Source organism: Oncorhynchus masou, chromosome 32, assembly GCF_036934945.1.
Source record: "Oncorhynchus masou masou isolate Uvic2021 chromosome 32, UVic_Omas_1.1, whole genome shotgun sequence".
Taxonomy (NCBI): domain Eukaryota; kingdom Metazoa; phylum Chordata; class Actinopteri; order Salmoniformes; family Salmonidae; genus Oncorhynchus; species Oncorhynchus masou.
In genome coordinates, this window is record NC_088243.1 from 81,373,297 (window position 1) to 81,400,344 (window position 27,048).

Here is a 27,048-nt window from a genome sequence, read left to right on the forward strand (position 1 = left end):
CCTACCTCCTCCCACTGCCACCTGCCTCCTCTATGTTTGTGTTAATGCTATAGTCATTTGGTTGTAATCTTGGATTGAACAGACTTTCCGTCATTAGATATAGTCTAAAATATTGTATCTTTTTTAAGAGCAACCGGGCTGGCAGGTATGAGTTAGCATATCCGAGTCTCTGGCCCACACTCCAGCACAGTAGGTGGCAGTAATGCTCCATATCGTTGGATGTCAACCGCCGATAATCCCCACCGAAGAAGAAGACAAGCTTGCCTTGTGGTAGCTGGCTAGCTGGAAGATCTCTTCCTGTTGTCCAATTCATTTTCAGTTAAGGCTATTTTCAAGAATGCCACCTAAGGGGAAAGGTGGCAAGGAGGCAGGGAAAGGTGGCAAGGAGGCAGGGAAAGGTGGCAAGGGGGGGAAAGGTCTGTTTATTCTTCACTAAATCGACAAAGCATGTTGGATTGAGAACATGCTAACTAGCTAGCCAACTGAAATACACAGCATGTGTGCAGTTCAGTGGCAGTTAGTTAGCAGACAGGAAACGTTAGGTATCTCCATGTAAGTCATGTTATTATGTTGAATGTCATCATTCAGGTGGAGCTGCTGCGGGGGGAGGTGACAAAGAAAAAAAGGAAGAGAAGACGATTAAAGGAGGCACTTCTGTTAAGGTGGATAGCTATGCTAGTTACTCTATGCAATGCTACATTCTAGCTACACCATATAGTCTTTAGCTACACTATATGTGTTCTTATGTAAGTATAGACAGCTAGCTAAATTGACTGACTACTGTTTTAACGTATTCCCCAGGTCAGACATATCCTGTGTGAAAAACATGGTAAATGTATGGAGGCGATGGAGAAACTGAAGGCTGGGGTTCGCTTCAGTGAAGTGGCCTCACAGTACAGTGAAGACAAAGCCAGACAAGGGGTAAGAGAGCAGTTCCCATGCACCAACTAACATACATGAACCTATTGGTTTATCATGTATAGGTATAGGGTGCTGTCTGCTAGTACCTAAAAGGTCCACTGGATGGCATCCTCTTTGTCTTGCTGTCTGTTAGGGTGAGAGAACTGGGGGGAATATTCATTTGTCACAGACTGTTGGAACATTTTGGTCTGTTGCAAAACTTTTTTTTTTGCAACGGAAACCGTTTACTCTGGGAACAAGACAGACGTAAAAGCAATGAAATGGGAGAGACCTACCCGAATCTGTCCAATAGAACCGCATTTCCCATTTTGGAGTGAATCGTTTCCATTGCAAAACATTTTGCAACAGTGTCTGACTTATAAATACACCTGTTTTAGCCTTGTGTGACTGTGGCAATATTGACTGTAGTGTTATCCTGATGGGGACAGGGTGATCTGGGCTGGATGATAAGAGGGTCTATGACCGGACCCTTCCAGGATGCTGCCTTCGCCCTACCCAACAGCACCATGGACAAACCCATTTACACAGACCCCCCCGTGAAAACCAAGTTTGGCTACCACATCATCATGGTGGAAGGGAAGAAATGACCCGAAGGCTGGTGGCGGTAATGCCCCATTAACAACCGCCGTTAAACCCCATCGAAGAAGAATGACCCGAAGGAAATATCCACTACTCTTCACGTTGACATTGGGACACTCTGCTTTCTCTCAGAGGAGATGGCACAATCAATTTTTGTTTTCTTTTTTTTCTTGCATAATGTTTTTCATGTCCTGGTAATGGCACAACAAAAGCTCAAAATTAAATGCTCTGTAAAGAGACACGGGCTATTAAGATGTATTTTATTTATTTATTTCACCTTTATTTAACCAGGTAGGCAAGTTGAGAACAAGTTCTCATTTACAATTGCGACCTGGCCAAGATAAAGCAAAGCAGTTCGACCCATACAACGACACAGAGTTACACATGGAGCAAAACAAACATACAGTCAATAAACAGTATAAACAAGTCTATATACGATGTGAGCAAATGAGGTGAGATAAGGGAGGTAAAGGCAAAAAAAGGCCATGGTGGCAAAGTAAATACAATATAGCAAGAAAAACACTGGAATGGTAGATTTGCAATGGAAGAATGTGCAAAGTAGAAATAAAAATAATGGGGTGCAAAGGAGCAAAATAAATCAATTAAATACAGTAGGGAAAGAGGTAGTTGTTTGGGCTAAAATATAGGTGGGCTATGTACAGGTGCAGTAATCTGTGAGCTGCTCTGACAGTTGGTGCTTAAAGCTAGTGAGTGAGATAAGTGTTTCCGGTTTCAGTGCTTTTTGTAGTTCGTTCCAGTCATTGGCAGCAGAGAACTGGAAGGAGAGGCGGCCAAAGAAAGAATTGGCTTTGGGGGTGACTAGAGAGATATACCTGCTGGAGCGTGTGCTACAGGTGGGAGATGTTATGGTGACCAGCGAGCTGAGATAAGGGGGGACTTTACCTAGCAGGGTCTTGTAGATGACATGGAGCCAGTGGGTTTGGCGACGAGTATGAAGCGAGGGCCAGCCAACGAGAGCGTACAGGTCGCAATGGTGGGTAGTATATGGGGCTAAGGTGACAAAACGGATTGCACTGTGATAGACTGCATCCAATTTGTTGAGTAGGGTATTGGAGGCTATTTTGTAAATGACATCGCCAAAGTCGAGGATTGGTAGGAGGGTCAGTTTTACAAGGGTATGTTTGGCAGCATGAATGAAGGATGCTTTGTTGCGAAATAGGAAGCCAATTCTAGATTTAACTTTGGATTGGAGATATTTGATATGGGTCTGGAAGGAGAGTTTACAGTCTAACCAGACACCTAAGTATTTGTAGTTGTCCACGTATTCTAAATCAGAGCCGTCCAGAGTAGTGATGTTGGACAGGCGGGTATGTACTCCTGTCTGTAGCTAATAAAAAGTGGTGTAATTTTTTACACTGGTGGTCAATTAAACAAACATTGTCAAATGTATGTGAATGAATGCCCATTGAGTTTGTTGCAGAAACATACTTCGGATACAAAGTTGTCCACTGCTTTCAGAACAAACATGATACAATTAATGTTTGATATTACCTTGCTTTTCAGTCATGCAATCAACGGTATACCACTTACATCCCAAGTAATTGAATGACCTAAAGTTAGATACATTCTATAATGAACCTAAAAGTAGGAATCCCGCTTCGACAGCTCATTGGCCCAGAAATATGGAATCAGATGACGTATTGTTTCCGGGTTCCCTTTCTGGCGGAGATCACAAAAGGTAACTTTCGGTCAATTCGTTTCGGCAAGAGGGATCGACTGATCGGGTTTAGCTGCTGAAGGTAAGAATGTTGTAAGCTTGCCAGGTAAATGGGTGTCAATTGCTAGCTGGCTGCTGTAATCTTATCAACAATGTAATCCCTATGTAGATAATTGAGGCTAATTTAAATGGCTAATATAAATATCTGTCTGCATTCATCTCTAAAACAGTCGACTGCTAAAATGAAAGCACGTAGAATGTCTATTTTGAAGATCAAAATATGTTTACTTGTAACGTCAGTGAACTGAAACTAGTTATTGTAATATGTGTGGCCCTCTGGGCTGTCTGTCAAATTGGGAAATTTGAAGAACACTAAGCAGTGTCACTTTCAGTCGTTTATCCGTTTACCAACAGCCTGGCCTACTCGCAGTAAGCAGCGTTGAATTGCACCTGGGTGTTGAGCAAAGTTGTGTTCTCTGTTGATGTGCAAATTTGACTGCAATCAGGTGGCAACTTTTTTTTAAACAAAATTATGTTTGTGGGTGGGTATACTTTGTGGAACGTTCCAACAGGAAACTGTTCCATAAACATAAGGTTGCAAACAACGCACACAGTTTATAGCAGCAGAATAAGATACCGGGTAGGGAGTGGGCTTATTTTAATTACATTTTTCACTCGCCACGTTTTATTCCTGAAAAATGTCTGTCCTCACTCTGGTAGCCTATGGACAAACATTAAGAATAAGCTACGCGGTGATTTGATGCCTATTCGGCAGCTAGTTAGTTAGGTCAATTGATCATGCTACTGTGTGTGCGTTGTTTGTTGGCAAAATTGTTCTTAAATTTTTGGAACAGTTTCCTGTTCAAACGTTACACAAATTATACCCCCGTTGCTTTGCTGTATGATGGATGCGTCACATGATATAATCACGAGCCATATAAATAGATTGCCTAGTCTCATGCCTAGTCTGGATTCATAAAATGAAAGAAAATAAACTTGTCCACATTTAGATCATGCCTTCTGTGTATGGCAACAACAGTGACTTCAGCTCTGTCTCTCCGGTCCACTTGTCAGTGTGTAGTCCAATCAAAGGATGCTATCCAGGTTTTATGTTTAAGCCAGTTCTGATGGCTTAAAGAGCAGTCATCGTGACCAGGAGTATCCCAGTACTCTGACCCTGATCAGCTCATCATGGGGTGAGCTGGGATGATATCATTGGTTGTGACTGGCTTCATCTTCTTCAGTTGGCTGAGCTGTGGACATTGGTCAGTGAGTCAACTGGCTACTGGGGCTGGGTCTCAACACTGTGTCGTGGCTTCTTCTCCTCATCTCCTTCAGGAGAGTATACTGGGTGTGTTCCCACAACTTTGCTACCACCTGTCCTGCCCTTCTCTGCCAGATCCGTGATCGTGGAGAGGACCCGAGGAAAGGAAGCTAGTTAATAAGACACAGCCGGAGTAGCCTATATGAGGACCCAGAGCACAGTAGACGGGGTTGGTTGTTCACAGGGAGAGGTAATTCAGGCATTGGAGGAGTTGAAGGCAAAGGTAATTTCCACACTCTGGCTGCACCCTGTCCTCACATAGGAAGGCTAACCTAGGGAGCAAGAGGCCAGCACTGGGAGAGAGGTGCTGTGTGTTTATACACATTTGACCGTACTTGTGAGTACCAAAAGTCAGCGCAAAACTAAGTCTATCAGAATTGAGACATTTAGCTAATTCTCACTTGTAAAAAGGCTATTTTAGGCTTAAGAGTTAGTTAGAGTAAGGGGTTCAGGGAAAATACTATGTTGACTGGGAATCCATTCCCTTGTTAATGACGCCTCAGGCATGTGACATACTGTACTCTAAACTACCAGTCAGTGTAGAAAACCTCTTGTCAAAATAACAAGCGGTCTAGAGCAGGTAGACAAGAGAATCCTAACCTAATGATGTTATTGATAGATCCAACCTGACCATCACTGCTCTGTCTGTTTTCACTTACCCTTTTCTCACATATATTAATACCTTTTATTTTGTGTTCCAACAATAGGCTTACTCTGTTTGGATTGAGAGGACTTAAAACCAGACGGCATCAGCCTAAAATAAGCCCCTACTTGTCTCTGGATCCTTGGCATTGATAAGGCTCATCTCCTCTTGGGTTTTACCTGACACACTGATATTTAAACCCCCCCCCCAATCCAATATGGGTCTCCACCAATCAGAGCTCCACTCCCTGCTCCTCCTCCCCCTCCACCTCGTGGTGTGGCTGTACTCCTTCCTTTCCTTCCTGCCCTGGTACTACTTCACCAGGGCTGGGGAGAAGAGAACCCGGGCCACACGGGTCAAGGCTCGCTCCATCTCCGGGCACTCCGAGGGGCCGTACCGCTGTGTAGACCGCTTCCAGAGCTTGGCCACAGAAGACTTCCCTGGGAAAGACACGCTGGACAAACTGTTCCAGCAAGCTGTACAGCGCTTTGGGGACTCTGACTGTCTAGGGACAAGAGAGGTACTGAGTGAGGAGAATGAGCCCCAGCCCAGCGGAAAGGTCTTTAAGAAGGTAACCTATATGAATACGCCTGTTATAGTGCTACGTACGCCTGCCATAGTGCTCCTGTAAGTTGCTCTGGATAAGAGCATCTGCTAAATGACTAAAATGTAAAGGTCGTAATTCTACATACGCCTGTCGTAATGTCGCGTTTACGCGCTCGTCTGAACTCTGAAATTTTCTGATGTGCTAACTGGTTGAACGTGGCACGTGTATAACTTCAACCAGTTAGAAATGTCAGTTTCTTAGTTCCGACTAGCATTTGAACGAGGCGTTAATGCTACACAGGTTTTAATGCAACGCGCCCGGCAGTGCTGCACAGTGCCACAAATGCCTATTGTTGTGCTCAGTTCAAATGAAGCTGCATATGTCTCCGAAAAGCTGTCTCTCTTCGCCACATTATCTTCACCCAGCTCTAGCTGACCCAAAATTAACAAGGAAGCACACTCTTCCTCTATTCAAATAGGAGAAGAGTGCCTGCCAAATTACAAAAATTCAAATCGACGAACAGGTGACAGTCTCCTCTCTTGCAGCTGATTCTGGGGGAGTACCGCTGGCTGTCCTACCAGCAGGTAGACTCTGTAGTGAGTTACATGGGCAGCGGGTTGGCAGCACTGGGCCAGCAGTCTAAGAGTATGGTTGCCATCTTCTGTGAGACGAGAGCTGAGTGGATGATCTCTGCTCAGGCCTGCTTCAGATACAACTTCCCATGTGAGTACTGTACCCTGGGGCTTCCCAAATGGCACTCTATTCCCTACCTACGTAGTGCACTACTTTATACCTAAAGTAGTGCACTACATAAGGAATAGGGTGCGTTCTGGGAGGAGATGGAAGGCTCAACATGATTAGATGAAGCCAACTAAACAACAACAGGGCTTTTCTTTCCAGAAAGTTTGATTAATCATAGTCATGTTGGCCTGGTGTTGGGATATCGATAACATATAAAGATATCTTTAAATAGAGGTACATTGTATTAGATTATAATGCCTTTTGTACACTAACATTGGAATACATTTTGTTCAGGTCAGCACATAACAAATACATTTGTACCCTGTCATGTACCCGGCCAGTCAGTACCCTGTCATGTACCCGGCCAGTTCGGTACCCTGTCATGTACCCGGCCAGTTCGGTACCCTGTCATGTACCCGGCCAGTTCGGTACCCTGTCATGTACCCGGCCAGTCAGTACCCTGTCATGTACCCGGCCAGTTCAGTACCCGGCCAGTTCAGTACCTTGTCATGTACCCGGCCAGTTCAGTACCTTGTCATGTACCCGGCCAGTTCAGTACCCGGCCAGTTCAGTACCCGGCCAGTTCAGTACCCTGTCATGTACCCGGCCAGTTCAGTACCCTGTCATGTACCCGGCCAGAATGACCGTAACACAATGTCCAAAGTGCATTGCCATTGCTCTGTGTTTACACAGTGGTGACGTTCTATGCGACACTGGGAGAGGAGGCGGTGGCGTTTGGACTGAACGAGACAGGAGTCACACACCTCATCACCAGCACAGAACTACTGGAGACCAAACTGAAGGTGAGCTACAATCACCTGACCGAGAACATATAACCCTACAATGGCTCTGTTGGGTTGAAACATGGTAGTGCAGCAGAGTTGAGGGTTTGACCGAATGGACAGAATATACGCTGAGTTTACAAAACATTTTTTCCATGACATAGACTGAACAGGTGAATCCAGGTGAAAGCTATTATCCCTTATTGAAGTGGATTAAACAAGTGACATCAATAAGTGTAGATGAAGGGGAGGAGACTGGTTAAAGAAGGATTTTTAAGCCTTGAGACAATTGAGACATGGATTGTGTATGTGCCATTCAAAGGTTGAATGGGCAAGACAAAATATTTAAGTGCCTTTGAAACCGGTATGGTAGTAGGTGCCAGGCGCACCGGTTTGTGTAAAGAACTGCAACGCTGCTGGGTTTTTCACACAACAGTTTCTCGTGTGTGTCAAGAATGGTCCACTACCCAAAGGACATCCAGCCAACTTGACACAACTGTGGGAAGCAGTGGAGTCAACATGGGCCAGCATCCCTGCGGAACGCTTTCAACACCTTGTAGGGTCCATGAGGCTGTCTGAGGGCAAACGGGAGGATGCAACTGTTCCAAATGTTTGTGCACTCCGTAGTAAACGTATGTGCCAACTAGCTTCAATTTTCAGTCTTTCACATGTGTTGCAATTGTCTATTTGCCAACCGTAGCTAAGTCGCGTGTCTGAATTGGAAATAGTTTTTTTTTGTTTTTGTTTTTTTGCATATCCAAACTTTCCCAGAGACGCCCTTGGAGAGTGGGGTCACGGACAGGGATGCATTTCTACTAGCTAATTGAACTTTTCTCCTCCCTCTATTCTTCATAGGGTGTTCTCTCTCAGATCCCCAAGCTGAAACACATCATCTCTGTAGACCAGAGGAGGGTCAGTACAGAGGGATACCCACCTGGTCTCGCCATTCACAGCATGACATCAGTACAGGAGCTGGGGTCACAGCCTGACAACTGTGAGTAACACCAGAGTACTGCATGAGAAACGCTATGAAAATGACACAAGTAATGTTAGAGCATGGTTTTGGTCCATACCAGCACTAAAACACTTGATTCAACTAATTATCAAATTTATTTTTCACATACTCATGGTTAGCAGATGTTAATGCGAGTGTAGCGAAATGCTTGTGCTCCTAGTTCCAACAATGCAGTAATAACCATTGAGTAATCTAACCTAACAATTCCACAACTACTACCTTATACACACAGGTGTAAAGGGATGAAGAATATGTACATAAAGATATATGAATGAGTGATGGTACAGAACGTCATAGGCAAGATGCCTTAGATGGTATCGAGTACAGTATATACATATGAGATGAGTAATGTAGGGTATGTAAACATTATATTAAGTGTCATTGTTTAAAGTGACTAGTGATCCATTTTTTTACATGTATGGCAGCAGCCCCTCAATATTAGTGGTGGCTGTTTAACAGTCTGATGGCCTTGAGATAGAAGCTGTTTTTCAGTCTCTCGGTCCCTGCTTTGATGCACCTGTACTGACCTCGCCTTCTGGATGATAGCGGGGTGAACAGGCAGTGGCTCGGGTGGTTGTTGTCCTTGATGATCTTTATGACCTTCCTGTGACATCGGGTGGTGTAGGTGTCCTGGGGGGCAGGTAGTTTGCTCCCGGTGATGCGGTGTGCAGCCCTCACTACCCTCTGGAGAGCCTTACGGTTGTGCGCGGAGCAGTTGCCGTACCAGGCAGTGATACAGCCCGACAGGATGCTTTCGATTGTGCATCTGTAGAAGTTTGTGAGTGCTTTTGGTGTTGAGCCAAATTTCTTCAGCCTCCTGAGGTTGAAGAGGCGCTGCTGCGCATTCTTCACCACGCTGTCTGTGTGAGTGGACCATTTCAGTTTGTTTGTGATGTGTACGCCAAGGAACTTTACTTTCTACCCTCTCCACTACTGTCCCGTCGATGTGGATAGGGGGGTGCTCCCTCTGCTGTTTCCTGAAGTCCACAATCATCTACTTTGTTTTGTTGACGTTGCGTGTGAGGTCATTTTCCTGACACCACACTCCGAGAGCCCTCACCTCCTCCCTGTAGGCCGTCAACAAGCTTGATGATTGAGTTGGGGGTGTGCATGGCCACGCAGTCGTGGGTGAACAGGGAGTACAGGAGAGGGCTCAGAACGCACCCTTGTGGGGCCCCAGTGTTGAGGATCAGCGGGGTGGGGATGTTGTTACCTACCTGGGGGCGGCCCGTCAGGAAGTCCAATTATCAATAGCTTAATTGGCCAAATCGGGTGTGTAAGAACTGTTGAACCAATGGCTGTCTGTTACAGTGAAGTGAGACCTGTTAAACTAACCAATGTCTCTGTTACAGTGGCTAGGCCGGTGGTGAGTCCTCAGCCATCAGACCTGGCTGTAGTGATGTACACCAGTGGTTCTACAGGCAGACCCAAAGGAGTCATGGTCATCCACAGCAACCTCACCGCTGGAATGACCGGACAGTGTGAACGCATCCCTGGCCTGGGGTGAGTGACAGTTGGGTTTAGTAGTTTTACATGGGGGAGAATAGGCTCTCTCCCTCCCTGCCTCCCGAGGCACCCCCTTAACCCATACCCATAACTCAGGGATTCTCAAACTTTTTTGATAGCATATTTATCAGGGACCCCCTCATAATCACAAAACTCAAGTGAGATGAAAAAATAGCATACAAGGAGTTTTACTATGATAATATGATATAAGGAACATATTTAAGGTGCACCTCTTGGAATTGGAGAGAACATTTTGCCGTTTTCAAGCGTATTTTGTCATGGGACAGAGGTTTTGTTGTTGCAGCTTTAAAGCTAATATTCTACACATTTTTTTTAATGAGGCAGAGAACTTTGCAGTTTTTAAAATTACACCTATGGGGGGAATACAAGAAATATTGATTTTAAAATATTTAATTGGTGGAGTACTGTGGATACCAATATCCCTGTGAGCCTCCCAGGCCCTGTTGTCCGTACCTCTGGCAGTGTCTATGGGGGTCCCACAGGGTTAAATTCTCAGGCCGAATCTCTTCTCTGTAGACATCAATGATGTCGCTTTTGCTGCTTGTGATTCTCTGATCCACCTCTACGCAGACGACAACATTTTTATTTTATTTTTTTTAAATTAATTTTGCCCTTTTTTTCTCCCCAATTTCGTGGTATCCAATTGTTTAGTAGCTACTATCTTGTCTCATCGCGACAACTCCCGTACGGGCACGGGAGAGACAAAGGTTGAAAGTCATGCGTCCTCCGATACACAACCCAACCAAGCCGCACTGCTTCTTAACACAGCGCCATCCAACCCGGAAACCAGCCGCACCAATGTGTCGGAGGAAACACCGTGCACCTGGCAACCTTGGTTCGCGCGCACTGCACCCGGCCCGCCACAGGAGTCGCTGGTGCGCGATGAGACAAGGATTTCCCTACCGGCCAAACCTTCCCTAACCCGGACGACGCTAGGCCAATTGTGCGTCGCCCCACAGACCTCCCGGTCGCGGCCAGTTACAACAGAGCCTGGGCGCAAACCCAGAGTCTCTGGTGGCACCGCTGGCGCTGCAGTACATTCTGTATACTTCTGGCCCTTCTTTGGACCCTGTGCTAACTAACCTCCAGATGAGCTTCAATGCCATACAACTCTCCTTCTGTGGCCTCCAACTGCTCTTAAATGCAAGTAAAACTAAATGTATGCTCTTCAACCGATCGCTGCCCACGCCTTCCCGTCCAGCATCATCACTACAGTTCTGACCTAGAATATGTGGACAACTACAAATACCTAGGTGTCTGGTTAGACTGTAAACTCTCCTTTCAGACCCACATTAAGCATCTCCAATCCAAAATTAAATCTAGAATCGGCTTCCTATTTTGTGTGAAACTGACAATCCTACTGATCCTCGATTTCGGCGATGTCATTTACAAAATAGCCTCCAATACCCTACTCAACAAATTGGATGCAGTCTATCACAGTGCAATCTGTTTTGTCACCAAAGCCCCATATACTACCCACCACTGCGACCTGTACGCTCTCGTTGGCTGGCCCTTGCTTCATACTCGTCGCCAAACCCACTGGCTCCAGGTCATCTACAAAACCCTGCTGGGTAAAGTCCCCCCTTATCTCAGCTCGCTGGTCACCATAGCAGCACCCACCTGTAGCACGTGCTACAGCAGGTATATTTCACTGGTCACCCCCAAAGCCAATTCCTCCTTTGGCCGCCTTTCCTTACAGTTCTCTGCTGCCAATGACTGGAACGAACAGCAAAAATCGCTGAAGCTGGAGATTCCCATCTACCTCACTAGCTTCAAGCACCAGCTTGCTTGAGAATCTCACAAATATTAATGTTCAAAGTCTGCTGCCACAGTTTGTATGATGGCAATTTACATATACTCCAGAATGTTATGAAGTCCCTCTTTGCCATGCAAATGAACTGAATCCCCCAAAAAACATTTCCACTGCATTTCAGCCCTGCCACAAAAGGACCAGTTGACATCATGTCAGTGATTCTCTCGTTAACACAGGTGTGAGTGTTGATGAGGACCAAGCTGGAGATAACTCTGCAATGCTGATTGGGGTCAAATAACAGACTGGAAGCTTCAAAAGGAGGGTGGTGCTTGGAATCATTGTTCTTCCTCTGTCAATCACTGTTACCTGCAAGAAAACATGTGCTCTCATCATTGCTTTGCACAAAAAGGGCTTCACAGGCAAAGATATTGCTGCCAGTAAGATTGCACCTAAATCAACCATTTATCGGATCATCAAGAACTTCAAGGAGAGCTGTTCAATTGTTGTGAAGAAGGCTTCAGGGCCCTTAAAGTCCAGCAAGTGCCAGGACCGTCTCCTAATGTTGATAAAGCTGCGGGATCAGGGCACCACCAGTACAGAGCTTGCTCAGGAATGGCAGCAGGCAGGTGTGAGTCCATCTGCACGCACAGTGAGGTGAAGACTTTTGGAGGATGGCCTGGTGTCAAGAAGGGCAGCAAAGAAGCCACTTCTCTCCAGAACATACATCAGGGACAGACTGATATTCTGCAAAAGGTACAGGGATTGGACTGCTGAGGACAGGGGTAAATTCATTTTCTCTGAATCCCTTTTCTGATTGTTTGGGGCATCTGGAAAAAAGCTTGTCCGGAGAAGACAAGGTGAGCGCGACCATCAGTCCTGTGTCATGCCAACAGTGAAGCATCCTGAGACATTCATGTGTGGGGTTGCTTCTCAGCCAAGGGAGTGGGCTCACTCACAATTTTGCCTAAGAACACAGCCATGAATAAAGAATGGTACCAACACATCCTCCAAGAGCAACTTCTCCCAACCATCCAGGAACAGTTTGGTGATGAACAATGCATTTTCCAGCATGATGGAGCATCTTGCCATGAGGCAAAAGTGATAACGAAGTGGCTCGGGGAACAAAACATCGATATTTTGGGTCCATGGCCAGGACACTCTATTGACCTTAATCCCATTGAGAACTTGTGGTCAATTCTCAAGAGGCGGGTGGAGAAATAAAACCCCACAAATTCTGACAAACTCCAAGCATTGATTATGCAAGAATTGGCTGCCATCAGTCGGGCTGTAGCCCAGAAGGTCATTGACAGCATGCCAGGGCGGATTGCAGAGGTCTTGAAAAAGAAGGGTCATCACTGCAAATATTGACTCTTTGCATCAACTTCATGTAATTGTCAATAAAAGCCTTTGGCACTTATGAAATGCTTGTAATTATACTTCAGTTTTCCATAGTAACATCTGACAAAAATATCTAAAGACACTGAAACGGCAAACTTTGGAAGTTAATATTTGTCTCCAAGCTTTTGGCCACGACTGTACATAGCCCATCCAACTACCTCATCCCCATACTGTATATATTTATTTTGCACCCCAGTATTTCCACTTGCACATCTCTCACACCAGTGTTTAATTGCTATATCGTAATTACCTCGCCACTATGGCCTATTTTATTGCCCTACCTCCCTAATCTTACCTCATTTGCACACACTGTGTATATATACTTTTTTTTCCTACTGTATTATTGACTGTTTGTTTATTCCATGTGTTGCACTGCTTTGCATTTTCTTGGCCAGGTCGCAGTTGTAAATGAGAACTTGTTCTCAACTAGCCTACCTGGTTAAATAAAGGTGAAATAAATAAGTAAAATATGCTGCATTGACCATGCAGAGTGAATGCAAGTGTCGCTTGGTTGAGGAACCTCAAATGCGCTCCTTGAGTTAGGGGGCGTGGCTAGGGGCATAGAGCGAGTGGAGAGCGATGACTCAAGTAGCAAAGTAAACTATAAAATGGACTTGACACATTGCGCATCACATTTTAACATACCAAACATTCAAATACCGACTTATAAAGGTAAAGTTAATCCCCAAACCGGTCCGTGCATCAATACCGGTATATCGCAAAAAAAAACGGTATACGCCCAGCCCTAGTCCCACTAAGGGCTAACCTGATGGTATGGTATATTGCTGCAGAATGTTGTGGTAGCCATGATGGTTAAGTGTGCGTTGAATTCTAAATATCTCACCAGCAAAGCACCACCTCCATGCCTCACGGTGGGAACTACACATGCGGAGATCATCCGTTCACCAACTCTGCATTTCACAAAGAAACAGGGATTGAAACCAAAAATTCTAAAATTTGGACTCAACAGAACGAAGGACAGATTTCCACCGTTCTAATGTCATTGCTCGTGTTTCTTGGCCCAAGCAAGTCTCTTCTTATTGGTGTCCTTTTAGTAGTGGTTTCTTTGCAGCAATTCAACCATGAAGGCCTGATTCACGCAGTCTCTGAACAGTTGATGTGCCTGTTACTTGAACTCTTGAGCATTTATTTGGGATTGCAGTTAACTCTAATGAAGTTATCCTCTGCAGCAGAGGTGACTCTGGATCTTCCTTTCCTGTGGTGTTCCTCATGAGAGCCAGTTTCATCTCTAGATGGTTTTTGCAACTCCACTTTAAGAAACTTTCAAAGTTCTTGAATTGTTCCAGATTGACTGACCTTTAAAGACAAAGTAATGATGGAATGTTGTTTCTCTTTGCTTATCTGAGCTGTTCTTGCTTTAATATGAACTTAACCCTTTTTGGTAAAATACCATCTTCTGTATACCACGCTGACCTTGTCACAACACAACTGATTGGCTCAAACACATTAAGAAGGAAAGAAATTACACACATGAACTTTTAACAAGGCACACCTGTTAATTGAAATGGATTCCAGGTGACTTACCTCGTGAAGCTGGTTGAGAGAATGCCAAGTGTGCAAAGCTGTCAAGGCAAAGGGTGGCTACTTTCAAGAATCTCAAATATATAATATTTTGCTTTGTTTATTTAATAGTTTTGATGTCTTCACTATTATTATTATACGATGTAGAAAATAGTACAAATAAAGAAACCCTTGAATGAGTTAGGACACCAACATTTGACTGGTGCCGTATACCTGTCTGCAGACCCCACTTTGAGAACCCCTGCTCTCACTGTATTCCTAACCCTGTTCTTTGCCCCTGACCTAACTTCACAGAGGTTATGTACCTTATTCTAACCTCTGACCTAACTTCTCATGCGTAACATACCTGCTCTCTAAAAACCTTACTCTGACCCCATGCAGTATTATAATGTATCTGTTCTCTGTCCAAAAGACTCTGTCTAAATAGCCTACCTGCCCTTAAACCTCTGACCCTAATGCTAACCATGTTCTCTCTCTCTCTCAGGCCTAAAGACACCTACATAGCCTACTTGCCCTTAAACCTCTGACCCTAATGCTAACCATGTTCTCTCTCTCTCAGGCCTAAAGACACCTACATAGCCTACCTGCCTCTGGCCCATGTTTTGGAAATGACAGCAGAAATCTCTTGCATGGCGTATGGCTGTCCCATCGGTTACTCCTCCCCTCAGACGCTCTCTGACCAGGTAATGAACGCTTGTTCATTCTGTCTGCATACTGACACTGAAGATGACTAAGGCCTCTTCATCCAGTCCTACGTTGATGCCCTCTCCTCTCTCTCTCTCTCTCCAGTCCACTAAGATAAAGAGAGGAAGTAGAGGAGACAGCTCTGTGCTGAAACCAACTCTAATGGCCGCTGTACCGGTAAGACAACTGTCGTGGAAATTCAGTACTGAGAGACTTGGTCATTTCTTTTGAACAATCATCCTTATTTAATATCGATGTAATTATTGCAATAATGAAACCGTCAGCCCAAAAGTCTTCTCTTTGCTTATCTGAGCTGTTCTTGCTTTAATATGGACTTAGTCCTATTTGGTAAAATACCATCTTCTGTATACCACACTGACCTTGTCACAACACAACTGATTGGCTCAAACGCATTAAGAAGGAAAGAAATTACACAAAGGAACTTTTAACAAGGCACACCTGTTAATTGAAATGGATTCCAGGTGACTTACCTCGTGAAGCTGGTTGAGAGACTGAAAGCCTAACTAATAATGAAAAAAATGAATGAAAAAAAACATACTAGATTACTAATGCTGATCAAGGGGCTCATCCTGTCTTTATCTGCACCTGGTGTTATCTTTTTATTTTACCTTTATTTAACTAGGCAAGTCAGTTAAGAACAAATTCTTATTTTCAATGACGGCCTAGGAACAGTGGGTTAACTAACTGCCTGTTCAGGGGCAGAATGACAAGATTTGTACCTTGTCAGCTCGGGGATTTGAACTTGCAACCTTCTGGTTACTAGTCCAACGCTCTAACCACTAGGCTACCCCGCCGCCCCCATCTTAACCCCCGACCCTGGCCTAATTTCCCAGATGCCAGGATGTCTAAGAACCGTTGTGGCCTTTGTTCTACTCCTCTCTATCCCAGTTACAACCACTCCACATCCTGTCTGGAATGCCAGCTGTAGGTTTTATCACCCAGTCAATCGTCAGCTCAAATCCCACAGGCCCAACTCAAACCACAGACACAGATTTGAGGGTACTCATCAACCCTAATTTGACGCATAAACTGTATTATAACAATCTTGTCTTTTTTTTCTATCACACAACACATCTGTCTGGTCTTCTGCACCGGTAAGACAACATGTATTACTCTGTGGTCTACTATACCATTTATTTGTTTGAACAGGAAATCCTGGATCACATCAATAAGAATGTGATGAGGAAGGTTGGGGAGATGAGTTGCATTCAGAGGACGCTGTTCAACCTGGGATACAACTACAAACTGGAGCAGGTCAAGAGGGGTTACGATGCTCCTCTCTGCAATGTGTAACAACTCTTTATACCTTGCTAACATGTGATATATCTAGTAGTAGTAAAATGTGTTTTCTGAAGATCCCATTAACCCAGAGAAATAAGTATTATTCACATGTTAAATGATTCAGTGTAAATCACCTTGAATAACAACACATGTATCCAGATAGGGAATCGTACATTTAGACAAAGTACTTTAAATTAGTGTTCGAGTGTATTAGTGTGTGTTCACAGTTCTCTGTGTGTGTCTAGGCTGCTGTTCAATAAGGTGCGCAAGTTGCTGGGCGGCAGGGTGAGGCTGATGTTGTCTGGAGGGGCTCCGCTTTCCTCCGCCACACAGAGGTTTATGAACATATGTTTCTGCTGTCCGGTGGGCCAGGGGTACGGACTGACGGAAACCTGTGGAGCTGGCACCATCACCGAGGGTAAGGGAAAGGGGGATACCTAGTCAGTTGTCCAGCTGGATGTATTCAACTGAAATGTGTCTTCCGCATTTAACCCAACCCCTCTGAATCAGAGGGGTGCGGGGGGCTGCCTTAATCAACATCCATGTCTTCGGGGCCCCGGGGGGGGGTATGGAATGAGGAGGGCGAGTAGTAAGGCTTTGCTTTGCCTGTATAACTAAAGGTTGTGTTTCCTCTATTCCCTGTCCAGTGGCAGACAACAGCACGGGTAGAGTTGGAGCTCCTGTCATCTGCTGTGAGATCCGACTCAGGGATTGGCTGGAGGGAGGCTACACCAATCAGGACAAACCTCACCCCCGAGGGGAGATTCTGATTGGAGGGCCTAACATCACTATGGGTTACTATAGGAACGAGAGTAACGGCCAGGACTACTTTGTGGACGAGAAGGGTCAGAGGTGGTTCTCTACAGGAGACATAGGAGAGATCCACCCTGACGGATGTCTGCAGATAGTGGGTGTGTAACGTATGTGTGGAACGGTTGTGTGTTGGAGGGTTTTCTCATTGTCCATCATAGGCATATACATTCTCATCTAGTGTGTAAATGAATTTAAAGCGCTATCTTGCATTGTGGCGTGTGTTATTGCTCGTTAGATCGTAAGAAGGACCTAGTGAAGCTCCAGGCTGGGGAATACGTCTCTCTGGGGAAAGTAGAAGCTGCTCTGAAGAACTGCTCCCTTATCGACAACATCTGTGCTTACGCTAACAGGTGAGCCCTAGCCCAGTTTTATCTCTCAGCCCCTAGTGGTAGAGGTTTACATTTGCAGAGTGTGAACTGGTCTTAGATCTGTGCTTACTGGCAACATGTAACTCCAGTTATCCCAGCCTATATGGGTGCTTCTAACCCATGAACTCTGACATTGGATCCATTCTTACCTCTAACCCCTGCAGTGAGCAGAACTATGTGATCAGTGTTGTGGTACCCAACCAGAAGATGTTGACTGAGCTGGCGAGACAGAGGGGAGTGAAAGGGAGCTGGGAGGAGGTGTGCACCCACCCTTCCATGGAGAAGGAGGTGCTGAAGGAGATCAAAGAGGTGGCCACTTCAAGTAAGAACCCCTGGGTCCTATTCATTAGAGCATACATACCGTACATAGGAAAACACTTGGCAACACAAACGTGGTTCTTGACTTTCAACAATGCCTAAATTGCTTCACATTGCAATTTCACGATCAAATAGTTTCAGACCAGCTTGGCCAAGTTATCGCCATGGTGTAAGTAGGCACATGAGAATTACTGTATTAGAATGTGGCAAATATTAGTCCATTCTTGCATTCTATTCTTACTGGTTTCAGGGTCCCTGAGATGTTAAAGATAGATAGGTGGGCAAGGCATCAAGTACCACAGTATGAGTCATAATACCCATAAAACCTAGCGGTCAAACAGGGAAATGGTTCCAATTGTTTTTCCACTTTTTTTTTAATTTTTCTTCCCATAAGGGGATTTTAGAACCAGTTAAAACAAGAGCTGTGTTGTGTAGACTTACCCTGGGAGGACATTTTGACAACTGTGAATCTCTCTCGGACATGGTGACTTGTCAATATAGTAGCCTGTATTTATCCCCCCAAAATTATGTTAATGTGGCTATCATAAAGAATATATTCACCTTGTCCGAGAGGGCGTTACGTTTCGATAACCGTCTAAGTCTACACAAAACACAGCCCTGAAGTGTTTCTAAAATCCCCTTTGGGAAAAATTAAGGGTTGAAAAACAATTGGTACCATTTCACTGTTTGACTGCTCGGTTTGGTGGGGGCTCTACCCAGGATGTTGCCACTTTATGAAAGAATTTTTGTATTATTAGGCAAATTGCCAAACACTTTCACCACTTTTTTTATTCGACAAGTGTTTTATATAGGTGTGATGTTCAAGAGAAATGCATCGTGGCAATTTTTGCAACAAATTTCTATGCAAACTTCAAAAATGTCAACAAAAAAATAAATGGAATAAAGATTTTGTAATGACCTTCCACTCTCTTTACTCTGTATCTCACCTTCCTCCTCCCTTCTAGTTAAACTCCAGAGGTTTGAGATCCCAGTCAAAGTCCACCTCAGCCCAGAGCCCTGGACCCCTGAGACAGGACTGGTGACTGATGCCTTCAAGCTGAAGAGAAAAGAGTTAAAGAACCACTATCTCCAACACATAGAGAGGATGTATGGGAGACCGTAATGTAATGACCTAGAACTTCACCTAATGCCCATAGGCCTCTGGTCAAAAGTAGTGCACTATATTGGGTGCGTGGTGTGCAGGCTTTCGCTCAGCCCTGCTGTAACTCATTTGACTTCAACTAATCAAGTTCTTGGTTACAAGCAGCCAATTTGGTGTTTTGAGTAGGGCTAGAACAAAAGCATGCATCTACACTGTGTAGCTGTTCAGGAGTAGGGTTGGCTACTCCTAACCGAAGCCAAAGTCGCCAACAGTCTGCTAATGTAGCCTCAGTCGGTGCCAGTCATGTTTCTGCTTCAGTTGACTGTCGTCTTGTGGCACCCTATTCCCTATGTCGTACACTGCTTCTGACCAAAAGTAGAGCACTCAAGGGAATAGGATGTAATTTGGGATTCAGCTGTAGTGTTGTTCAACAGAAACTGTTTGATACCCAGGCTACTGTTCTGTGTGTGTGAAGAATATCCCTATTAGACAATTATTTGTGCTAATAATGTACTTGTAAAAAAAAAAAATAACATTGCACTCAAGCACGTCCAGTTCTGCCCTCAATTGTTGTCATTTAGAAAGAGTCTGAACTGTAGATGGTAAATTATTTATTTGGAAATCAAACTTGAAGCTGATCCAGCATTTATAGAAATGTATGTTTATAGAAAAGTCCTACTTTCACAAACAAACAAATGGAACATTGAGGAAAGGGAAACATTCCAGTCCACGCTTTCCTGCCATTCCAGCCTCAACTCTCTTTACCCGTTTTGTAACGGGTCTATTTCTGTGTTCTATAAATACTTGATTCCTCATGTTATGTAGTTGAGTTCTGCTGCCCTCTAATGGTAAGATAGCAGTATCGACACTACTGTGCCTTTCCCTGCGTCTGTTAAATTTGGTTATTTATTTAGAAGTATGAAAATATACCTTGGCTTTTCTAAAGCAATGGATGGCTAAAACTAAATAAGCATTGACTAACAATTCGGTTTATTCAACTTTGTATTTTGCTTTTGCACCAACCATCACTCAGGAAACTTAATAGCAGCTATTTAATACTTGGCTAAGAGGATAGACTGCATGGGCTTTTTGTTTTCACCTCAATACTCAAAGCAATGTTATGAAAATATTAGTATCCTTGTTTAAGAGTCCATTTCTTTCTTCAACTGTGTGAAAAAATGGTTACTTCAGTTCTGGGGGTCACATGCTTTAAAGGACATTGGTGAATAAAATTTTTGTATTTGACTACTTTGCCTTGTCTTTTGTAGTAAGTACCTTTTATTAACACAATAACTGAAAGTGGGCTGTAGCAGATTAACAAAAACAGTACATAACTGGTATACTTTTAAAGAAATCTTAAAGCAGGGTTGTGAGCCCAAATGAATAATGACCCTGAAAGCAGATTAAAGCAGCCCTCAGCTACTCCAGTCCTGGAAGCGGAAACAGTCACTGGCGATCTTCCAGACAGGCTGGTCACTGGTGGGCGAGGCCTGGGCTGTGAGGAGGAAGTTCTGATTGAAGTAGCGCTGCTTCTGACCGTCAAACTTCACCTGTCCTGCCGTCACCACCAGCAGCGTGGTCTGGCCCTGGGTTGCCTGCTCTATGGGAATATAAGGATGGGGAAAATGGTGTTGGCCTCTTTCAACAAACCTGATCACATTCGGTTTCTCTTGTGATCAGGATGGTGGAACGAGGCAAAAGTTGGACTGTATATTTTGGGTTGCAAATGTCAGTATTATACTTTTAGGCAGCAAGGTGAATTTTTACCATTAAAAAACAGGATTACAGTCTAATTGCTAAATGGTGGCTGAGTCAGAAGCATTTCTAAATGAGGATAACCTATAGAGAAGTGCATGCTGTTCAGTGTCAATATAATTGACGGTCTATTTTCTCTCTCCCCCCCCCCTTTAATTGAATGTGCAATATGAGTCAATCATTGTTTACAATGAAACTGAAAAAATCCCAGTTTTGAAAATGATAATTGTGGGAAAGAATCACCATGCACTGGCTGACAGTCCAGAGTCTGGATACTGAACTCGCTGGAGGGAAGTGACTCAAAGAAGTCTCCAAGAGCAGCCTGCCCTGACACAGCATTCCCGTTCCAAACCAGAGTCGCTTTGTCCAGGTAGAGCCGCATCAAGTTCTGGGGAAAGATCAACAGTAGGGAGTAGCTATAGTAGGGTTGGCTATCTACAGATGTTAAGGAACTCAGTGTTTTCCAAAGTAGGGATACCAAGGGAGGTGTTTGGACCTGTGTAACCAGTACGGTTCCGTGCCTTCACACGGCCCGGTACGGTTCAGTACCTACACACGGCCCGGTAAGGTTCAGTGCCTACACACGGCCCGGTACGGTTCAGTGCCTACACACGGCCCGGTACGGTTCAGTGCCTACACACGGCCCGGTACGGTTCAGTGCCTACACACGGCCCGGTACGGTTCAGTGCCTACACACGGCCCGGTACGGTTCAGTGCCTACACACGGCCCGGTACGGTTCAGTGCCTACACACGGCCCGGTACGGTTCAGTGCCTACACACGGCCCGGTAAGGTTCAGTGCCTACACACGGCCCGGTAAGGTTCAGTGCCTACACACGGCCCGGTACGGTTCAGTGCCTACACACGGCCCGGTACGGTTCAGTGCCTACACACGGCCCGGTACGGTTCAGTGCCTACACACGGCCCGGTACGGTTCAGTGCCTACACACGGCCCGGTACGGTTCAGTGCCTACACACGGCCCGGTACGGTTCAGTGCCTACACACGGCCCGGTACGGTTCAGTGCCTACACACGGCCCGGTACGGTTCAGTGCCTACACACGGCCCGGTACGGTTCAGTGCCTACACACGGCCCGGTACGGTTCAGTGCATTCACACGGCCCGGTAAGGTTCAGTGCCTACACACGGCCCGGTACGGTTCAGTGCCTACACACGGCCCGGTACGGTTCAGTGCATTCACACGGCCCGGTGCGGTTCAGTGCATTCACACGGCCCGGTACGGTTCAGTGCCTACACACGGCCCGGTACGGTTCAGTGCCTACACACGGCCCGGTACGGTTCAGTGCCTACACACGGCCCGGTACGGTTCAGTGCCTACACACGGCCCGGTACGGTTCAGTGCCTACACACGGCCCGGTACGGTTCAGTGCCTACACACGGCCCGGTACGGTTCAGTGCCTACACACGGCCCGGTACGGTTCAGTGCCTACACACGGCCCGGTACGGTTCAGTGCCTACACACGGCCCGGTACGGTTCAGTGCCTACACACGGCCCGGTACGGTTCAGTGCCTACACACGGCCCGGTACGGTTCAGTGCCTACACACGGCCCGGTACGGTTCAGTGCCTACACACGGCCCGGTACGGTTCAGTGCCTACACACGGCCCGGTACGGTTCAGTGCCTACACACGGCCCGGTACGGTTCAGTGCCTACACACGGCCCGGTACGGTTCAGTGCCTACACACGGCCCGGTACGGTTCAGTGCCTACACACGGCCCGGTACGGTTCAGTGCCTACACACGGCCCGGTACGGTTCAGTGCCTACACACGGCCCGGTACGGTTCAGTGCATTCACACGGCCCGGTACGGTTCAGTGCATTCACACGGCCCGGTACGGTTCAGTGCCTACACACGGCCCGGTACGGTTCAGTGCCTACACACGGCCCGGTACGGTTCAGTGCCTACACACGGCCCGGTACGGTTCAGTGCCTACACACGGCCCGGTACGGTTCAGTGCCTACACACGGCCCGGTACGGTTCAGTGCCTACACACGGCCCGGTACGGTTCAGTGCCTACACACGGCCCGGTACGGTTCAGTGCCTACACACGGCCCGGTACGGTTCAGTGCCTACACACGGCCCGGTACGGTTCAGTGCCTACACACGGCCCGGTACGGTTCAGTGCCTACACACGGCCCGGTACGGTTCAGTGCCTACACACGGCCCGGTACGGTTCAGTGCCTACACACGGCCCGGTACGGTTCAGTGCCTACACACGGCCCGGTACGGTTCAGTGCCTACACACGGCCCGGTACGGTTCAGTGCCTACACACGGCTCGGTACGGTTCAGTGCCTACACACGGCCCGGTACGGTTCAGTGCCTACACACGGCCCGGTACGGTTCAGTGCCTACACACGGCCCGGTACGGTTCAGTGCCTACACACGGCCCGGTACGGTTCAGTGCCTACACACGGCCCGGTACGGTTCAGTGCCTACACACAGCCCGGTACGGTTCAGTGCCTACACACAGCCCGGTACGGTTCAGTACCTACCCTTCTTTTCTTGTCCATGCAGTCATAATAGATGTTGGTAAACTCCTCTGAATACCTGCATGATGCGTCAACGTGGGTCCTGAAATCCTAGAGAAGGGACAAGAGGTGTGATTGAATGACAGCCATTGACAACTTGGTAAACAGAGAGATGTGCCTTAGATTTTTTGGGGTGGGGGGGGGAAATAGTCAGAATAACATTTTAGAAATAATTTACACAGCGATCCTGCCGCTGTGTTACAAGGGCGGGCAAAATACAGCCAGTGAGCCCATTGAATCTGTCAAGGGGGGGGGGGGTTAGGTAAATAACACTCCAGGCCACTCTTGAATGTCTAAAACTAGATAGACGGTATAGAAGTTACAATGGGACTTTTTTTGGCCCACAAATTGATTGACTCGCCGCTGAATTTTGAAATCACTTGATGGTTGTCCACCCCTAAGTTACAGGGAGATCAGTCGTCAGGTCTAATTAAAATGGCACAGGTGGTAATCGTGCGCTTGTGCTGTAAGGCTGTCAGTTCATGATGAAGGCCTGTAGGTAGGTGGGTGTCAGTTCACGATGAAGGCCTGTAGGTAGGTGGGTGTCAGTTCACGATGAAGGCCTGTAGGTAGGTGGGTGTCAGTTCACGATGAAGGCCTGTAGGTAGGTGGGTGTCAGTTCACCATGATGGTCTGTAGGTAGGTGGGTGTCAGTTCACAATGAAGGCCTGTAGGTAGGTGGGTGTCAGTTCACCATGATGGTCTGTAGGTAGGTGGGTGTCAGTTCACAATGAAGGCCTGTAGGTAGGTGGGTGTCAGTTCACAATGAAGGCCTGTAGGTAGGTGGGTGGCAGTTCACCATGAAGGCCTGTAGGTAGGTGGGTGTCAGTTCACAATGAAGGCCTGTAGGTAGGTGGGTGGCAGTTCACCATGAAGGCCTGTAGGTAGGTGGGTGTCAGTTCACAATGAAGGCCTGTAGGTAGGTGGGTGTCAGTTCACAATGAAGGCCTGTAGGTAGGTGGGTGGCAGTTCACCATGAAGGCCTGTAGGTAGGTGGGTGGCAGTTCACCATGAAGGCCTGTAGGTAGGTGGGTGTCAGTTCACAATGAAGGCCTGTAGGTAGGTGGGTGGCAGTTCACCATGAAGGCCTGTAGGTAGGTGGGTGTCAGTTCACAATGAAGGCCTGTAGGTAGGTGGGTGGCAGTTCACCATGATGAAGAACTGTAGGTAGGTGGCAGTTCCAGTGCCTGTAGGCCTTCACCATGTGAAACTGCAGCCGTGCCTGGCATGGGGGGGGTGTACGCTGTGTCAACTGATTCTATGAATGTATTAACTGTTGTGCGGGGAGGGGGGTGTACGCTGTGTCAACTGATTCTATGAATGTATTAACTGTTGTGCGGGGAGGGGGGGGTGTACGCTGTGTCAACTGACTCTATGAATGTATTAACTGTTGTGCGGGGAGGGGGGGGGTGTACGCTGTGTCAACTGATTCTATGAATGTATTAACTGTTGTGCGGGGAGGGGGGGGTGTACGCTGTGTCAACTGATTCTATGAATGTATTAACTGTTGTGCGGGGAGGGGGGGGGTGTACGCTGTGTCAACTGATTCTATGAATGTATGTGGAAGCAGCAACACTATTATCCAAGTCAAATTACCCCCCAGGGACAATAAAGTATATCATAACTGACAGTGTTGCTGGTTCTAACCAATGGTGTATACAGTGCCTTGCGAAAGTATTCGCCCCCTTGAACTTTGCGACCTTTTGCCACATTTCAGGCTTCAAACATAAAGATATAAAACTGTATTTTTTTTGTGAAGAATCAACAACAAGTGGGACACAATCATGAAGTGGAACGACATTTATTGGATATTTCAAACTTTTTTTAACAAATCAAAAACTGAAAAATTGAGCGTGCAAAATGATTCAGCCCCCTTAAGTTAATACTTTGTAGCGCCACCTTTTGCTGCGAATACAGCTGTAAGTCGCTTGGGGTATGTCTATCAGTTTCGCACATCGAGAGACTGAAATTGTTTCCCATTCCTCCTTGCAAAACAGCTCAAGCTCAGTGAGGTTGGATGGAGAGCATTTGTGAACAGCAGTTTTCAGTTCTTTCCACAGATTCTCGATTGGATTCAGGTCTGGACTTTGACTTGGCCATTCTAACACCTGGATATGTTTATTTTTGAACCATTCCATTGTAGATTTTGCTTTATGTTTTGGATCATTGTCTTGTTGGAAGACAAATCTCTGTCCCAGTCTCAGGTCTTTTGCAGACTCCATCTGCACCATTCTTCCAGAATGGTCCTGTATTTGGCTCCATCCATCTTCCCATCAATTTTAACCATCTTCCCTGTCCCTGCTGAAGAAAAGCAGGCCCAAACCATGATGCTGCCACCACCATGTTTGACAGTGGGTATGGTGTGTTCAGGGTGATGGGCTGTGTTGCTTTTACGCCAAACATAACGTTTTGCGTTGTTGCCAAAAAGTTCAATTTTGGTTTCATCTGACCAGAGCACCTTCTTCCACATGTTTGGTGTGTCTCCCAGGTGGCTTGTGGCAAACTTTAAACAACACTTTTTATGGATATCTTTAAGAAATGGCTTTCTTTTTGCCACTCTTCCATAAAGGCCAGATTTGTGCAATATACGACTGATTGTTGTCCTATGGAAAGAGTCTCCTACCTCAACTTTAGATATCTGCAGTTCATCCAGAGTGATCATGGGCCTCTTGGCTGCATCTCTGATCAGTCTTCTCCTTGTATGAGCTGAAAGTTTAGAGGGACGGCCAGGTCTTGGTAGATTTGCAGTGGTCTGATACTCCTTCCATTTCAATATTATCGCTTGCACAGTGCTTCTTGGGATGTTTAAAGCTTGGGAAATCTTTTTGTATCCAAATCCGGCTTTAAACTTCTTCACAACAGTATCTCGGACCTGCCTGGTGTGTTCCTTGTTCTTCATGATGCTCTCTGCGCTTTTAATGGACCTCTGAGACTATCACAGTGCAGGTGCATTTATACGGAGACTTGATTACACACAGGTGGATTGTATTTATCATCATTAGTCATTTAGGTCAACATTGGATCATTCAGAGATCCTCACTGAACTTCTGGAGAGAGTTTGCTGCACTGAAAGTAAAGGGGCTGAATAATTTTGCACGCCCAATTTTTCAGTTTTTGATTTGTTAAAAAAAGTTTGAAATATCCAATAAATGTCGTTCCACTTCATGATTGTGTCCCACTTGTTGTTGATTCTTCACAAAAAAATACAGTTTTATATCTTTATGTTTGAAGCCTGAAATGTGGCAAAAGGTCGCAAAATTCAAGGGGGCCGAATACTTTCGCAAGGCACTGTATATAAATCATTGGTTCAAACCCAGCTTCACTGTCCAATCTCGTTGGCTGTATTGGTGGCCCCGGTGGCTTTTGTGAACAATACACCGCTGTTCACATGTAGGGTTTGTAGTGTAGCTAGGTGTCTACAAATAACGTTATATAACCCAACAACTAAAAACGTAACTACAATAAAGAACACATGAGGTTAGCTTATTGTAGTTAGATAGCTAGAAGATAAACTTACAACTGTTGCAGCCATTGCTGAAGACTTGTTGTTGTCTTTCCTCGTCGTCAAACGGACAGGCAATTTCTACATTTGAGGGATATCAAAATACCACAGCATTCAAATTCAAAAGCACGATGAAAATGTGTGACTTAAAATTATTTTCTTGTCGACGAGCGTGTGATGTAATTACTTCCGCTGGTCATAGATA

General features: G+C 45.9%; 3 protein-coding genes across 5 annotated transcripts; 2 read left to right on the forward strand and 1 right to left on the reverse strand.

Moving 5' to 3' along the window:
* Positions 1–243: 243 nt before the first annotated feature.
* pin4 (protein (peptidylprolyl cis/trans isomerase) NIMA-interacting, 4 (parvulin)) lies at positions 244–1,748 on the forward strand. Its single transcript, XM_064955226.1, has 4 exons — positions 244–416; positions 589–662; positions 802–921; positions 1,350–1,748. Exons 1-4 carry the CDS (start codon positions 338–340, stop codon positions 1,506–1,508), a joined length of 432 nt encoding a protein of 143 aa, XP_064811298.1. The 5' UTR covers positions 244–337; the 3' UTR covers positions 1,509–1,748.
* Positions 1,749–3,177: 1,429 nt separating this feature from the next.
* Positions 3,178–20,282, forward strand: LOC135526677 (long-chain-fatty-acid--CoA ligase 4-like). Of its 3 annotated transcripts, XM_064955227.1 has the most exons (15): positions 3,178–3,260; positions 4,517–4,725; positions 5,210–5,716; positions 6,238–6,415; positions 7,127–7,236; positions 8,071–8,209; positions 9,583–9,733; positions 15,010–15,133; positions 15,240–15,311; positions 16,305–16,444; positions 16,682–16,854; positions 17,084–17,347; positions 17,485–17,599; positions 17,782–17,939; positions 18,901–20,282. In XM_064955227.1, the coding sequence occupies exons 3-15, from the start codon at positions 5,363–5,365 to the stop codon at positions 19,056–19,058; spliced, it is 2,136 nt and encodes a 711-aa protein (XP_064811299.1). In that variant the 5' UTR covers positions 3,178–3,260; positions 4,517–4,725; positions 5,210–5,362; the 3' UTR covers positions 19,059–20,282. The 3 variants fall into 3 exon arrangements, with proteins under 3 accessions (XP_064811299.1, XP_064811301.1, XP_064811302.1); XM_064955229.1 differs by lacking the exon at positions 4,517–4,725; XM_064955230.1 differs by lacking the exons at positions 3,178–3,260; positions 4,517–4,725 and adding an exon at positions 4,739–4,839.
* Positions 19,632–27,046, reverse strand: nxt2 (nuclear transport factor 2-like export factor 2). The gene is made up of 4 exons (XM_064955231.1): positions 26,859–27,046; positions 23,306–23,392; positions 21,036–21,180; positions 19,632–20,637 (listed from the first exon to the last, which is right to left on the reverse strand). Exons 1-4 carry the CDS (start codon positions 26,871–26,873, stop codon positions 20,453–20,455), a joined length of 432 nt encoding a protein of 143 aa, XP_064811303.1. The 5' UTR covers positions 26,874–27,046; the 3' UTR covers positions 19,632–20,452.
* Positions 27,047–27,048: the final 2 nt, after the last annotated feature.